Source organism: Callithrix jacchus, chromosome 6 (genome assembly GCF_049354715.1).
Source record: "Callithrix jacchus isolate 240 chromosome 6, calJac240_pri, whole genome shotgun sequence".
Taxonomy (NCBI): domain Eukaryota; kingdom Metazoa; phylum Chordata; class Mammalia; order Primates; family Cebidae; genus Callithrix; species Callithrix jacchus.
Genome location: NC_133507.1, coordinates 42179381 through 42195041, shown reverse-complemented (window position 1 = coordinate 42195041; position 15661 = coordinate 42179381). Strand labels below are relative to the sequence as shown.

Genomic DNA, 15661 nt, shown 5'->3' with positions numbered 1-15661 from the left:
CAGCCCAGATACTGCACTTTACCCATGGTCTTCACAACCTGTAGACCAGGAGATTTCCTCTGGTACTTACACAACTACCAGGGCCCTGGGTTTTCAGCACAAAACTGGGTGGCCATTTGGGCAGAAACCAAGCTAGCCAAAGAAGTTTTGTTTTTTGTTTGTTTGTTTGTTTTCATACCCCTGTGGCACCTAGGACACCACCAGTGAGAGAGAACTGCTCACTCCTCTGAAAAGGGGGCTGAAGCCACAGAGCAAGTGGCCTGGCTCGGTAGGTTTTACCACCACAGAGACCAGCAAGATAAGATCCACTGGCTTGAAATTCTCACAGCCAGTGCAGCAGTCTGAGCTCAACCTGGGTCATTAGAGCTCGGTGTGGGGAGGGGCATCTCACACTATAAGCAATCCTGGTGGGAAATACAAACTGCAGGCACTTTGTCACTAGATGTCCTCTCTAGGAAGAGCATCTCTGAAAAAAGGCAGTAGACCATCAGGGACTTATAAAGCCCCCACCTTCCTGGGACAGATCACCTGGAAAGAGAGGCAGTAGTGGGTACAGCTTCAGAAGATCTAAATGTCCCTGCCTGGCAGCTCTGAAGAGAGCAGCAGATTTCCCAACACAGCATTTGAGCTCTGATAAGAAACAGACTGCTTCCTCAAGTGTCTCCCTAACCCCCATGTATCCTAACTGGGAGAAACCTCTCACTAGGGGCCAACAGATACCTCATACAGGAGGGCTGGCATCTGGCAGATACCCCTCTGGGATGAAGCTACCAGAGGAAGAAACAGGCAGCAATCTTTGCTGTTCTGCAGTCTCCCACTGGTGATTCCCAGGCAAGCAGGGTCTGGAGTAGACCTCCAGCAAACTCCAGCAGACCAGAAGCAGAGGGCCATATTAGAAGAAAAATTAACAAATGAAAAGAAATAGTTTCAACATAAAACTATTCAGAGACACCATCCAAAGGTCACTGACCTCAAGACCAAAGGAATATAAATCAATGAAAATGGGAAGAAACCAATGCAAAAAAGGTTGAAAACTCCAAAAACCAGAATACCTCTTCTCCTTTAAGGGATCTCAGCTTTTTGCCAGCAAGGGAAAAAGACTAGATGGAGAATGAGCTTGACAAAATTGACAGAAGCAGGCTTCAGAAGGTGGGTAATAACAAACTTCTTGAAGCTAAAGGAGCATCTTCCAACCCAGTGCAAAAAGTTAACAACCTTGAAAAAATGATAGACAAAATGCTAACTAGAATAACGAATTTAGAGAAGAACATAAACGACCTGACAAGAGCTGTAAAACACAGAACAAGGACTTCGTGAAACATGCACAAGTTTCAATGGCAAAATCAATCAAATGGAAAATAGGATATCAGAGACTGAAGATCAACTCAATGAAATAAAGCAAGAAGAGAAGGTTAGAGAAAAAAAAAGAGTGAAAAGAAACAAACTTCCAAGAAATATGGGATTGTGTGAAAAGACCAAAATACTTTTGATCCATGTACCTGAAAGTTAAGGGGAGAATGTAATCAAGTTGGAAAATACTCTTCAAGATATTATCCAGGAAAACTTCCCCAACCCAGCAAGGCAGGGCAACATTCAAATTCAGGAAATACATAGAACACGACAAAGATATTCCTCAAGAAGAGCAACCCCAGGACAAATAATGATCAGATTCACCAAGGTTGAAATGAAGGGAAAAAGGCTAAGGGCAGCCAGAGAGAAAGGTCAGATTATCCACAAAGGGAAGCCCATAGGACTCACAGTGGATCTCTCAGCAGAAACCCTAAAAGCCAGAAGAGAGTGGGGGCCAATATTCAACATCCTTAAAGAAAAGAACTTTCAACCTAGAATTTCATATACTGCCAAACTAAGCTTCACAAATAAAGGAGAAACAAAATCCTTTATGGACAAGCAATTGCTGAGAGATTTCATCACCACCAGGCCTGCCTTACAAGAGCTCCTGAAGGAAGTACTAAACAAGGAAAGGAACAAAAAATACAAGCCACTCCAAAAACATACCAAATGGTAAAGACCGTCTACACAATGAAGAATATGTGTCAACTAATGGGCAAAACATCCAGCTAGCATCAAAATGGCAGGATCAAATTCACACATAACAATATTAACCCTAAATGTAAATGGGCTAAATGCCCCAATAAAAAAACACAGACTGGCAAATTGAACAAAAAGTCAAGACCCATCAGTGTGTTGTCTCCAGTAAATCCATCTCATGAGCAAGGACACACATAGGCTAAAAATAAAGGAATGGAGGAAGATTTATCAAGCAAACAGAGAGTAAAAAAAAAGCAGGAGTTGCAATCCTAGTCTCTGATAAAATAGACTTTAAACCAATAAAGATCAAAAGAAACAAAGAAAGGCATTACATAATGGTAAAGGGATCAATGCAACAAGAAGAGCTAATGATCCTAAATATATATGCACCCAATACAGGAGCACCCAAATACATAAAACAAGTTCTTAACAACCTACAAAGAGACTTAGATTCCCACACAATAATAGTGGGAGACCATAACACTCCACTGTCAATATTAGACAGATCAACAAACACACAGCATACCAGAATCTCTGGGATGCATTTAAAGCAGTGTCTAGAGGGAAATTTATAGCAATAAATGCCCACGTGAGAAGCAAGGGAAGATCTAAAATTGACACCCTATTGTCAAAATTGAAATAGCTAGAGGAACAAGATAAAAAAAACTCAAAAGCTAGAAGAAGACAAGAAATAACTAAGATTAGAACAGAACTGAAGGAGAAAGAGACATTAAAAAAAAACCCTTAAAAAAATCAATAAATCCAGGACCTTGGTTTTTGAAAAGATCAACAAAACAGACAGACCACTAGCCAGATTAATAAAATAGAAAAGGAAGTATAAAATAGATGCAAAAAAATGACAAAGGGGACATCACCACCAATTCCACATAAAAACAAACTACAGTCAGAGATTACTACAAAGAACTCTATGCATGTAAACCAGTAAATCTAGAAGAAATGGAAAAATTCATAAACACACCCTCCAAAGCCTAAATCTGGAAGAAATTGAAACCTTGAATAGACCAATAACAAGGGCTGAAGTTGGGTCAGCAATTAATACACTACCAACCAAAAACCATCCTGGTCCAGAGGGGTTCACAGCCGAATTCTACCAGAGGTACAAAGAGGAGTTGGTACCATTCCTTCTGAAACTATTCCAAAAAATCCAAAAAGAGGGAATCCTTTCCAAATCATTTTATGAGACAAACATCATTCTGATACCAAAACCCAGCAGAGACTCAACAAAAAAGGAAAACTTCAGGTCAATAGCCATGCTGAACATAAATGCAAAAATATTCAATAAAATACTGGCAAACAGACTGCAACAGCATATCAAAAAGTTTATCCATCATGATCAAGTAGGCTTCATCCTGGGGACACAAGGCTGGTTCAACACATGCAAGTCTATAAACGTAATCCACCACCTAAACAGAGCCAAAGACAATAAATGCATCATTATCTCAATAGATGCAGAGAAGGCCTTCAACAAAATTCAACAGCCCTTTTTGCTAAAAATACTCAACAAACTGGGTATTGAAGGAATATATCTTAAAATAATAAAAGCTATTTATAACAAACCTATAGTCAATATCATACTGAATGGGCAAAACTGGAAACATTCCCTTTGAAAACTGGCACTAGACAAGGATGCCCTCTCTCACCACTCCTATTCAATATTGTATTGGAAGTTCTAGCCAGAGCAATTGGGCAAGAAGAAAAAAGAGGGTCTTCAATTAGAAAGGAGGAAGTCAAATTGTTTCTACTTGCAGTTGACATGTTTGTATATTTAGAAGACCCTATCATCTCAGCCCCAAATCTCCTTAAACTGATAAGCAACTTCAGCAAAGTCTCAGGATACAAAATCAATGTGCAAAAATCACAAGCATTCCTATACACCAATAACAGACTAACAGAGAACCAAATCACGAGTGAACTCCCATTCACAATTGCTACAAAGAGAATAAAGTACCTAGGAATAAAACCAACAAATGATGTAAAGGATCTCTTCAAGGATAACTACAAACCACTGCTCAACGAAATAAGAGAGGACACAAACAGATGGAGAAACATTCCATGCTCATGGTTAGGACGAATCAATATTGTGAAAATGGACATACTGCCCAAAGTAATTTACAGATTCAATGTTATCCCCATCAAGCTACCAATGACCTTCTTCACAGATCTGGAAAAAACCACCTTAAACTTCATATGGAACCAAAAGAGAGCTGCATAGCCAAGTCAATTCTAAGCAAAAAGAACAAAGCTGGAGGCATCACGCTACCTGACTTCAAATTATACTATAAGGCTATAGTAATCAAAACAGCATGGTACTGGTACCAAAACAGAGATGTAGACCAATAGAACAGAATGGAGGCCTCAGAGGCAACACCACAAATCCACAATCATCTGATCTTTGACAAACCTCACAAAAACAAGCAATGGGGAAAGGATTCCCTGTGTAATAAATGATGTTTGGAAAACTGGCTAACCAAGAGCAGGAAGCTGAAACTGGACCCTTTCCTGACACCTTACACTAAAACTGACTCCAGATAGATTAAAGACTTAAATATAAGACCTAACACCATAAAAGCCCTGGAAGAAAACCTAGGCAAAACCATTCAGGAAATAGGCACAGGCAAGGACTTCATGACTAAAACACCAAAAGCATTGGCAACAAAAGTCAAAATGGACAAATGGGATCTAATCAAACTCCAGAGCTTCTGTACAGCAAAAGAAACAATCAGTAGAATGAACTGGCAACCAACAGAATGGGAAAAAATTTTTGTAATCTACTCATCTGACAAAGGGCTAATATCCAGAATCTACAAAGAACTAAAACAGATTTACAAGAAAAAAAAACAAACCCATCCAAAAGTGGGTGAAATATATGAATAGACACTTTTCAAAAGAAGACATCAATGAAGCCAAGAAACACATCAAAAAATGCTCATCATCACTGGTTATTAGAGAAATGCAAATCAAAACCACATTGAGATACCACTTCACACCAGTTACAATGGCAATCATTAAAAAATCTGGAGACAACAGATGCTGGAGAGGATGTGGAGAAATAGGAACACTTTACACTGTTAGTTGGAGTGTAAATTAGTTCAACCATTGTGGAAGACAGTGTGATGATTCTTCAAGGACCTAGAAACAGAAATTCCATTTGACCCAGCAATCCCATTACAGGGTATATGTCCAAAGGATTATAAATCATTCTATTATAAAGATACATGCACGTGTGTGTTCATTGTGGCACTGTTTACAATAGCAAGGATGTGGAACCAACCCAAATGCCCATCAATGATAAACTGGACAAGGAAAATGTGGCACATATACACCATGGAATACTATGCAGCCATAAAAAGTGATGAGTTTGTGTCCTTTGTAGGTACATGGATAAATCTGGAAACCATCATTCTCAGTAAATTGACACAAGAACAGAAAATCAAACACCGCATGTTCTCACTCATAGGCAAGTGTTGAACAATGAGAACACATGGACACAGGGAGGGGAGCATCACATACTGGGGTCTGTAAGGGTGGCCAGGGTAGGCACAATGGGGGAATGGGGATGTTGGGGAGGGATAACATGGGGAGAAATGCCATATATAGGTGATGGGGGGATGGAAGCAACAAATCACATTGCCATGTGTGTACCTATACAACAATCCTGCATAATCTGCACACATACCCCAGAACCTAAAGTATAATTTAAAAAAAAAAGACAGAAATCAAGAAGTTCTTTGAAACTGAGAACAAACAACGTACCAGAATCTCTGGGACATGGCTAAAGTAGTGTTGGGAAAGAAGAAAAGCTGGAAGGATGCCAAATTAACAACCGAACATCACAACTAAAAGAAGAGAACCAAGAGCAAACAAAACCCAAAGCTAAAAGGCAGGAAATAACCAAGATAAGAGCAAAATTGAAGAAGATAGAGACACAAAAATGCTTAAAAAAATTACTGAATCCAGGAGCTGGGTTTTAAAAAATCAATAAATAGACTAGTAGCTAGATTAATAAAGAAAAAAGAAAAAAATCAAATAGACACCATCAAAAATGATAAGGGGATGTCACCACTGACCCCACAGAAATACAAGCTACCATCAAAGAATACAATAAACACCTCTATGCACATAAACTAGAAAATCTAGAAGAAATGAATAAATTCCTGAACACATACATCATCCCAAGACTGAACCAGGAAGAAACTGAATTCCTGAATAGACCAATAATGAGTTCCAAAATTGAGGCAATAATAAATAGCCTACCAACTAAAAAAAGCCCAGGGCCAGATGGATTTACAGCTGAATTTCACCAGAGGTACAAAGAAGAGGTGCTACAATTTCCTTCCTTCCTTCCTTCCTTCCTTCCTTCCTTCCTTCCTTCCTTCCTTCCTTCCTTCCTTCCTTCTTTCTTTCATTTTACTTTAAGTTCTGGAATACAAGGGCAGAATGTGGTGGTACCATTTCTGCTGAAATTATTTCAAACAACTGAGAAGGAGGGACTCCTTCCTAATTCATTTCATGAGGCCATTTGCCTGATACCAAAACCTGGCACAGATACCACAAAAAAAGAAAACTTCAGGCCAATATTCCTGATGAACACTATGCAAAAATCCTCAACAAAATATTGGGAAATGAAATCCAGCACCGCATCAAAAAGCTTATCCACTATGATCAAGTTGGCTTCATCCCCAGGATGCAAGGTTGGTTCAATATATGCAAATCAATGAATGTGATTCCTCACATAAACAGAACTAAAAACAAAAGCTACATAATTATCTCAATAGATGCAGAAAAGGCTGTCAAGTTAAAAACTCTCAATAAACTAGGTATTCAAGGAATATACATTAAAAAAATAAAAGCCATATATGACAAACCCATGGTCAATATTATACTGAAAGGGCAAAAGCTGGAAGCATTCCCCTTGAAAACCAGCACTAGACAAAGAATGTCCTCTCTTATGACCCCTATTCAACACTGTATTGGAAGTTCTGGCCAGGTCAATCAGGCTAGAGAAAGAACTAAAGGGTATTTAAATAGGGAGGAAGGAATTCAAATTATCTTTGTTTGCAGATGACTTGGTCCTATCTCTAGAAAAAAATATCCCATCATCTTAGCCCACAAGTTTCTTACACTGACGAACAACTTCAGCAAAGTCTCAGGATAAAAAAAATACATGTGCAAAAATCACTAGCATTCCCATACACCAACAGGCAAGCATAGGGCCAAATTGTGAATTACTTCCCATTTACAATTGCTACAAAAATAACAAAATACCTAGGAATAAAGCTAATAAGGGAAGTGAAGAATCTCTTCAATAAGAACTACAAATCACTGCTCAAGGAAATCAGAGAGGACACAAATGAATAAACATTCCATGCTCATGGATAGAAAGGATCAATATTGTAAAAATGGCCATACTGCCCAGAGTAATTTATAGATTCAATGCTATTCCTATTAAACTACCATTGACATTCTTCACAGAATTAGAAAAAAACTATTTTAAAATTTATATGGAACAAAAAAAGAGCCCAAATAGCTAAGACAATCCTAAGCAAAAAGAGCAAAGCTGAAGGGCATTCTGCTACCTGGCTTCTAGCTACACTACAAGGCTACAGTAACCAAAACAGCATGATACCGGTACAGAAACAGACACATAGACATTGGAACAGAATAGAGAACTCAGAAATAACACCAGACACCTATAACTATCTGATCTTTGACAAACCTGTAAAAAACAAGCAATGGGAAAAAGATTCCCTATCTAATAAATGGTGCTGGGACAACTGGCTAGCCAAATGCAGAAGATTGAACCTGTACTCCTTCCTTATCTCTTAAACAAAAATTAACTCAAGATGAATGAAACACTTACATGTAGAACCCCAAACTATAAAAACCCCAGAAGAAAAATCTAGGCAATACCATTTAGGACATAGGCATGGGAAAATATTTCATGATGAAAACGTGAAAAGCAATTGCAACAAAAACCAAAATTGACAAATGAGATGTAGTTAAACTAAAGAGCTCTGCACAGCAAAAGAAACTATCATTAGAGTGAACAGAAAACCTACAGAATGGGAGAAAAAAATTGCAGTCTGTCCATCTGACAAAGGTCTAATATCCAGTTTTTACAAGGAGCATAAATTTACAAGAAAAAAAAGAAACAAACAACCCTGTTAAAAAGTAGGCAAAGGACATGAACAGACACTTCTCAAAAGAAGACATTCATGTGTCCTACAAACATATGAAAAAAAGCTCAACATTACTGATCATTAGAAAAATGCAAATTAAAACCACAATGAGATACCATCTCATACCAGTCAGAATGGTGATTATTAAAAACACTAGAAACAATAGATGCTGGTGAAGTTGCAGAGAAAAAGGAACACTTTTACTTTGTTGGTGGGAGTGTAAATTAGTTCAACCATTGGGCAAGACAGTGTGGTGATTTCTCAAAAATCCAGAGTCAGAAATACCATTTGACCCAGCAATTTTATTACTGGGTATATATGCAAAGGAATATAAATCATTCTATTATAAAAATACAGGCAGGTATATGTTCATTATAGCACTGTTCAAAACAAGAAAAACATGGAATCAACCCAAATGGCCATCAATGATAGACAGGATAAAGAAAATGTGGTACATATATACCATCGAATATTATGCAGCCATAAAAAGGAACAAGATCATGTGCTTTGCAGGGATATAAATGGAGCTGAAAGCCCTTATCCTCAGGAAACTAACACAGGAACAGAAAACCAAACACTGCATGTTCTCTCTTATAAGTGGGAGCTGCATGATGAGAACACACAAACCCCTGGTGGGGAACAACACACTGGGACCTCTCAGGGGAAGGGATAGGGGACGGGAGAGCATCAGGAAATATAACTAATGGATGCTGGGTTTGCTGCCAAAGTGATGGGTTGACAGCAAACTACCATGACACATGTTTACCTGTGTAACAAACCTGCACATCCTGCACATGTACACTGGAACTAAAAAGTTGAAGGAAAAAAAATTGAGAAAGGAAATCACAATATATTACAAAATTTAATATCTTACCCTTAACACAAACATCACAAGTTCCTGACAAACAATATTAAATTCCTGACCACATACACTCTCTGTCTCTCTATATTTCTTCCCTTGGCCACACAAGTGTTGGATTATTTTGTTTTGAAAGATTTTTCAAGTATCTTTTTCATGTCTGTTTTTTAAAAATTTTAGTTATGTTTTATTTAAGCCAGCACACTCAGAATATTATCATTTCAGCATACAATCAATATAATAATTGAGTTGTTTTACATTTTTTTCTTCTATACTATGTTTTCAACACTTGATGTGAATTTACACTTACCGCTCATTTCAAGTTGACCTGATAACATTTCAAACGATCCACAGCCATTGGTGGCACATGACTTCTCTAATGCACATTGCTTCTCCAGAGCCTGGCCTACTAGGACAGCTGGTCTCCCTATAAATATAATCAAGTGTTATGTTTTAAAAACTGTACTGCTGAACAACAATAGCCACAAAACTACTCTGCTGCCCTCACTGAAAAAAAAAAAAAAAAAAAAAAAAAAGCAAACAATGAAATAAAAAAAAAAGACAGTTAGCTCACCAAACTTGAATTCATTACAATGGGGCTCAAAGTTGGGTCTTGATGATAATGGCAATCTTCACAAAAGCTTTAGTAAGAATCTTGTGACTAACTGTACTAACCAGTTCAACTTTCTATGCATGTTCCAGATTAACAAAAGCAATGCATTAATTTTTTGCTGGTTAGAAGTTCCGCTAAGTGAGGTAGAAAAAGCCAGTTAGTGTTTTCATATACTAGCACACATATAGATTTTTCACACTGAGACAGACAAATGGAAGAAGAGCTAATTACATTTATCTTATTTATTAAATTAACTTTTATTTTAGTTTCAGGGGTACATGCACAAGTCTGTTCTACAATAAATTGCATGTCATGGTGGTTTGGTATACCTATTATTTTATCACCCAGGTAATAACATAGATTTCAATAGGTAATTTTTCAATCTTCACCCTTCTCTTACCATCCACCCTCAAGTAGAATCTGGCCTCTATTGTTTTCTTCATTGTTTCTATATGTATTCAATATTTACCTCTCACTTATAAGTGAACAGGTGGTGTTCGTTCTTCTGTTTCTGCATTAGTTTGCTTAGGATAATGGTCTCTAGCTCTATCCATGTTACTGCAAAAAACATGTTCTCATTCTTTTCTATGGATGCATAATATTCCATGGTGTATATGTACCACATTTTCTTTGTCAGTTCCACTGCTGATGGGCATTTAGGTTGATTCCATGTCTTTACTATGTCAATAGTGCTGCAATGAACATATGCATGCATGTGTCTTCATAGAACAGTTAATAATCCTTTGAGTATATACCTAATGATGAGATTGCTGTGTCTGATGTTAGGTCTGTTTTGCATTCTTTGATAAATTACCAGACCGTGTTCTATAGTGGCTGAACTAATTTGCATTTTCACCAGCAGTGTATAAGGATTACTTTTTCACTGTAGACTTGCCAGCATCTGTTATTTTTTTAAACATTTTAATAATAGCCATTTTGACTTGTGTTAAAAATTAACTCCAGATGGATTAAAGATTCAAACACCATAAAAACGCTAGAAGAAAACCTAGGCAATACCATTCAGGACATAGGCATGGGCAAAGACTTCCTTGTGGTTTTGATCTGCATTTCTCTAATGATTAGTGACAGTGAACATTTTTTTCATATGCTTCTAGGTCATGTGTATATTTTCTTTGAAAAGTGTCTGTTCAAATACTTGTCCCCCTTTTTAACAATTTTTTTGCTTAAGTTCCTAATAGATTCTGGATATTAGACTTTTGTCAGATGCATGGTATTTGCAAATATTTTCTCTAATTCTGTGGATTACCTATTTAGTCTGTTGATGGTTTCTTTTGCTGTGCTGAAGCTCTTTAGCTTAATTAGGTTCCATTTGTCAACTGGTTTTTCCCCCCAGTAATTGCTTTTGGAGTTTTTGTGACAAAATTTTTGCCAGGGCCTATGTATAGAATAATATTTCCTAGGCTTTCTTTAAGTATTTTTATAGTTTTAGGTTTTACATTTAAGTCTTTAATTCATCTTGAGTTGATTCTTGTATATGGTATAAGGAGAAGGTCCAGTTTAAATCTTCTGCATATGGCTAGCCAGTTATCCCAGAACCATTTCTTGAATAGGGAGTCCTTTTCCAGTTGCTTGTTTTTGCCTACTTTGTCAAAGATCACATAGTTGTGGGTGTGTAGCTTTATTTCTGGGCTCTGCATTCTGTTCCACTTGTCTACGTGTCTATTTTGTGTCAGTACCATGCCATTTGGTGACTGTATCCTTGTAATATAGTGTGAAGTCAGGTAACGTAAACAAAGCTTCCTGCTTTCTTCTTTTTGCTTAGGATTAGCTTGGCTGTTTTGGGCTGTCTTTTTGGTTTCATACGAAATTTTAGAAAAGTTTTTCTAGTTCTGTGGATGATGTCATTGGTAGTTGGATAGAAATAGCATTGTGTTTGTACATTGCTTTGGGCAGCATGGCCATTTTAAATAGTCAATTATTCCTATCAATGAACATGAAATGTTTTTCCATTTGTGTCATCTCTGATTTCTTTCAGCAGTGTTTTGTAATTCTTGTGGTGGAGGTCTTTCACTTGCCTGGTTGTATTTCTAGATATTTTATCTTTTGTCTGTGGCTATTTTGGATTGCATCATATTCTTTATTTGGCACTCTGCTGGGATGTTATTGGTATACAGAAATTTTACTGATTTTTTTACATTGATGCTGTAGCCAGAAACTTTGCTGAAGTTGTTTATCATACCTAGGAGCATTCGGGTTGAAATTATGTGGTTTTTCTAGGTATGAAATCATATCATCTGCAAACAAATAATTTGACTTCCTCTCTTCCTATTTGGATTCCTTTTATTTCTTTCTCTTTCTTGATTGCCTTGACAAGGACCTCCAGTACTATGTTAAATAGGAATGGTAATGGTTAGACTAGGCATTCTTGTCTTACGATAGTTTTCAAAAGAATGTTTCCAGCTTTTGCCCATTAAGGATGATACTGGTTACGGGTTTATCATAGAGATAAACCCTCTTATTATTTTGAGGTATGTTCCTTTAATTCTTAGTTTGTTGAGGGTTTTTAACATGAAGGGATGCTTAATTTTATTGAAAGCTTTATCTGCATCAATTGAGATAATCATGTGGTTTTTTAATATGATAAATCACATTTATTGATTTGCATACATTGAACCAACATTGCATCCCAGAAATAAAGCCTGCTTGACAATGGGGAAAGAATTTCCTATTTAATAAATGATGTTGGGAAAGCTGGCTAGTCATATGCAGAAAGCTGAAACTAGAGCCCTTCCTTAAACCTTAGACAAAATTTAACTCCAGATGGATTAAAGATTCAAACATGGGAACTCAAGATGGCGCTGTGACAACAACCCAGGATTTAAGCTCTCGGTTAATCTGCGGAGAGGTTAGTCAAAGCTGCATTTTCAGACTGATCCTTGTTGCCCACAGAACGGGAAAATTCCCAAGTATAAAGGAGACACGGGACACCAGGCAGAGGCTCTGCCTGGAGAAGCCGGCAGCCGGGGTGGCGGCGGCCGGCCCTACCCAGCGATCCCCACAGGGCGCGCTTGTCCGGGTGCCCTGTTGAAACGGCAATCTGAGACTTCAGAGGGTTGAACTCGAGACTGAAAGGGACTTGGGCAGTGGGCCAGCCCAGGGGATTGCAGGGAACAGCGTGTGGGATAGCGCAGTGGGACAGACAAAACGGCGATTCCAAACGCTCGCCGTGGAGACGGTCCCTGAGGCGCTCTGTGGGGGAGGGGCGTCCACCATTACCGAGGCAACCCACCCCGACTGAGACACACGCCCACTGCTGATGCAGCCTGCCGTGGCCGAGGCAACCCGCTACAATAGAGAGACTCCGCTGCAGGGCATAGCCCGTGGTGGAGAACACAGCAGAACAGCAAGAGCATGCAGCAACAGGGCAAGCATCACAATAGCAGGGCGGAGCCTTGGCAGTCAAATAGTGATTAGACTGCCTAGTAGCTGGGCAGGACACCTCAACAGACATCCAAAAACAAAGCCCCAACCCTCCAAGACAGAGCATTTGAGAAAAAAAAAAGGTTTCTTAATGAGCTCTGTTGCAGCAGAATCAAACATAGTAGCCTAACAGCCCTGAATGAACAACAGAGCTCACAGCTCAGCAATTGAGCTCCTATAAAGTACAGACTGTCTCCTCAAGCAGCTCCCTGACCCCTCTATATCCAAAAGATTGACATTTGGCAGGCATCATACTGGGACAAAGAAAGCAGAAAAAAAAACTGGTAGCATCACTCACTGTTCCGCAGCTGCTATAGGTGTACCCCAGACAAGCAGGGCCTGGAATGGACCTCAGCAGTCATACAGCAAAGGGGCTAGACTGGTAGAAGGAAAACCAAGTAACAGAAATACTTCATCACCAACAATTTGGGTGTCCACTAAGAGACCCAATCGAAAAGTCAGCAACTACGCAGACGACAAGTGGATAAATCCATAAAGATGGGAAGAAACCAGTGAAAAAAGGAGGAAAACACCCAAAACCAGAACACCTCGCCTCGTAGAAAGGACCAAAACTCCTCACCAGCAAGGGAACAAAACTGGACGGAGAATGACTGTGACGAAATGACAGAATTAGACTTCAGAAGATGGATAAAGGGAAACTTCCATGAGCTAAAAGATCATGTTCTAAATCAATGCAAAGAAACTAAGATCCGTGAAAAAAGATTTGAGGAAATGATGACAAGAATGGATAACTTAGAGAGGAATATGAATGAATTAAAGGAGCTGAAAAACACAATACGAGAACTTCGCGAAGCATGCACAAGTTTCAATAGCCGAATTGACCAAGCAGAAGAAAGAATATCTGAAGTCGAAGACCAACTCAATGAAATAAAATGAGAAACCAAGATCAGAGAAAAAGCGCAAAAAGGAATGAACAAAGTCTCCAAGAAATGTGGGACTATGTGAAAAGACTTAACCTACGTTTGATAGGTGTACCAGAAAAGGACGAAGAGAATGAATCCAAGCTGGAAAATACTCTTCAGGACATCATCCAGGAAAATTTCCCCACCTAGCAAGACAGGTCAACACTCAAATGCAGGAAATACAGAGAACGCCACAAAGATAATCCGCAAGAAGAGCAACCCCAAGGCACATAATCGTCAGATTCAACAAGGTTGAAATGAAGAAAAAAATACTAAGGGCAGCCAGAGAGAAAGGTCAGGTCACCCACAAAGGGAAGCCCATCAGACTCACAGCAGATCTCTCGGCAGAAACCCCCTAGAAGCCAGAAGAGAGTGGGGGCCAATATTCAACATCCTTAAAGAAAAGAATTTGCAACCCAGAATTTCATATTCAGCCAAACTGAGCTTCATAAGTGAAGGAAAAATAAAATTCTTTGCAAACAAGCAAGTACTCAGAGATTTTGTCACCACCAGGCCTGCTTTACAAGAGCTCTTGAAAGAGGCACTACACATAGAAAGAAAAAACCAGTACCAGCCATTCCAAAAACACACCCAATGCTAAAGAGCATCAACAAAATAAAGAATCTGCATCAACTAATGGGCAAAACATCCAGCTAGCATCAAAATGGCAGTATCAAATTTACACATAACAATATTAACCCTAAATGTAAATGGCCTAAATGCACCAATCAAAAGACACAGACTGGCAAATTGGATAAAAAGCCAAAATCCATCAGTGTGCTGTATCCAGGAAACCCATCTCACATGCAAGGATACACAAAGGCTCAAAATAAAGGAATGGAGGAAGATTTACCAAGCAAATGGAGAGCAAAAGAAAGCAGGAGTTGCAATTCTCATCTCGGATAAAATAGACTTTAAAGCAACAAAGATCAAAAGAGACAAAGAAGGACATTACATAATGGTAAAAGGATCAATACAACAAGAAGAGCTAACGATCCTAAACATATATGGACCCAACACAGGAGCACCCAGATACATAAGGCAAGTTCTTAATGACTTACAAAGAGACTTAGACTCCCACACAATAATAGTGGGAGACTTTAACACTACACTGTCAATATTAGACAGATCAACCAGACAGAAAATCAACAAGAATATCCAGGGCTTGAAGTCAGACCTGGAGCAAGCAAACCTGCTAGACATTTACAGAACTCTCCACCCAAATCCACAGAATATACATTCTTCTCAGCACCACATCACACCTACTCTAAAATTGACCACATAATTGGAAGTAAAGCACTGCTCAGCAAATGCAAAACAACTGAAATCATAACAAACAGCCTCTCAGACCATAGTGCAATCAAGTTAGAACTCAGAATTCAGAAACCAACCCAGAACCGCACAGCCTCATGGAAACTGAACAACTGGCTCTTGAATGTTGACTGGGTAAACAATGAAATGAAGGCAGAAATAAAGAAGTTCTTCGAAACCAATGAGAACGAAGATACAACATGCCAGAATCTCTGGGACACATTTAAAGCAGTCTCTAGAGGAAAGTATATAGCAGTAAGTGCCC

The 15661-nt window shown here is 38.7% G+C and overlaps 1 protein-coding gene across 1 annotated transcript in view; it reads right to left on the bottom strand.

Annotated features, from left to right (window-relative positions):
• The window catches only part of ZSWIM2 (zinc finger SWIM-type containing 2), a 127926-nt gene that overhangs the window by 45456 nt on the left and 66809 nt on the right, over positions 1–15661 (bottom strand). Inside the window, exon 10 of the mRNA XM_035304327.3 lies at positions 9419–9535. Coding sequence (XP_035160218.1) covers positions 9448–9535 — 88 coding nt within the window. The 3' untranslated portion in view covers positions 9419–9447. The remainder of the gene's footprint in view (positions 1–9418; positions 9536–15661) is intronic.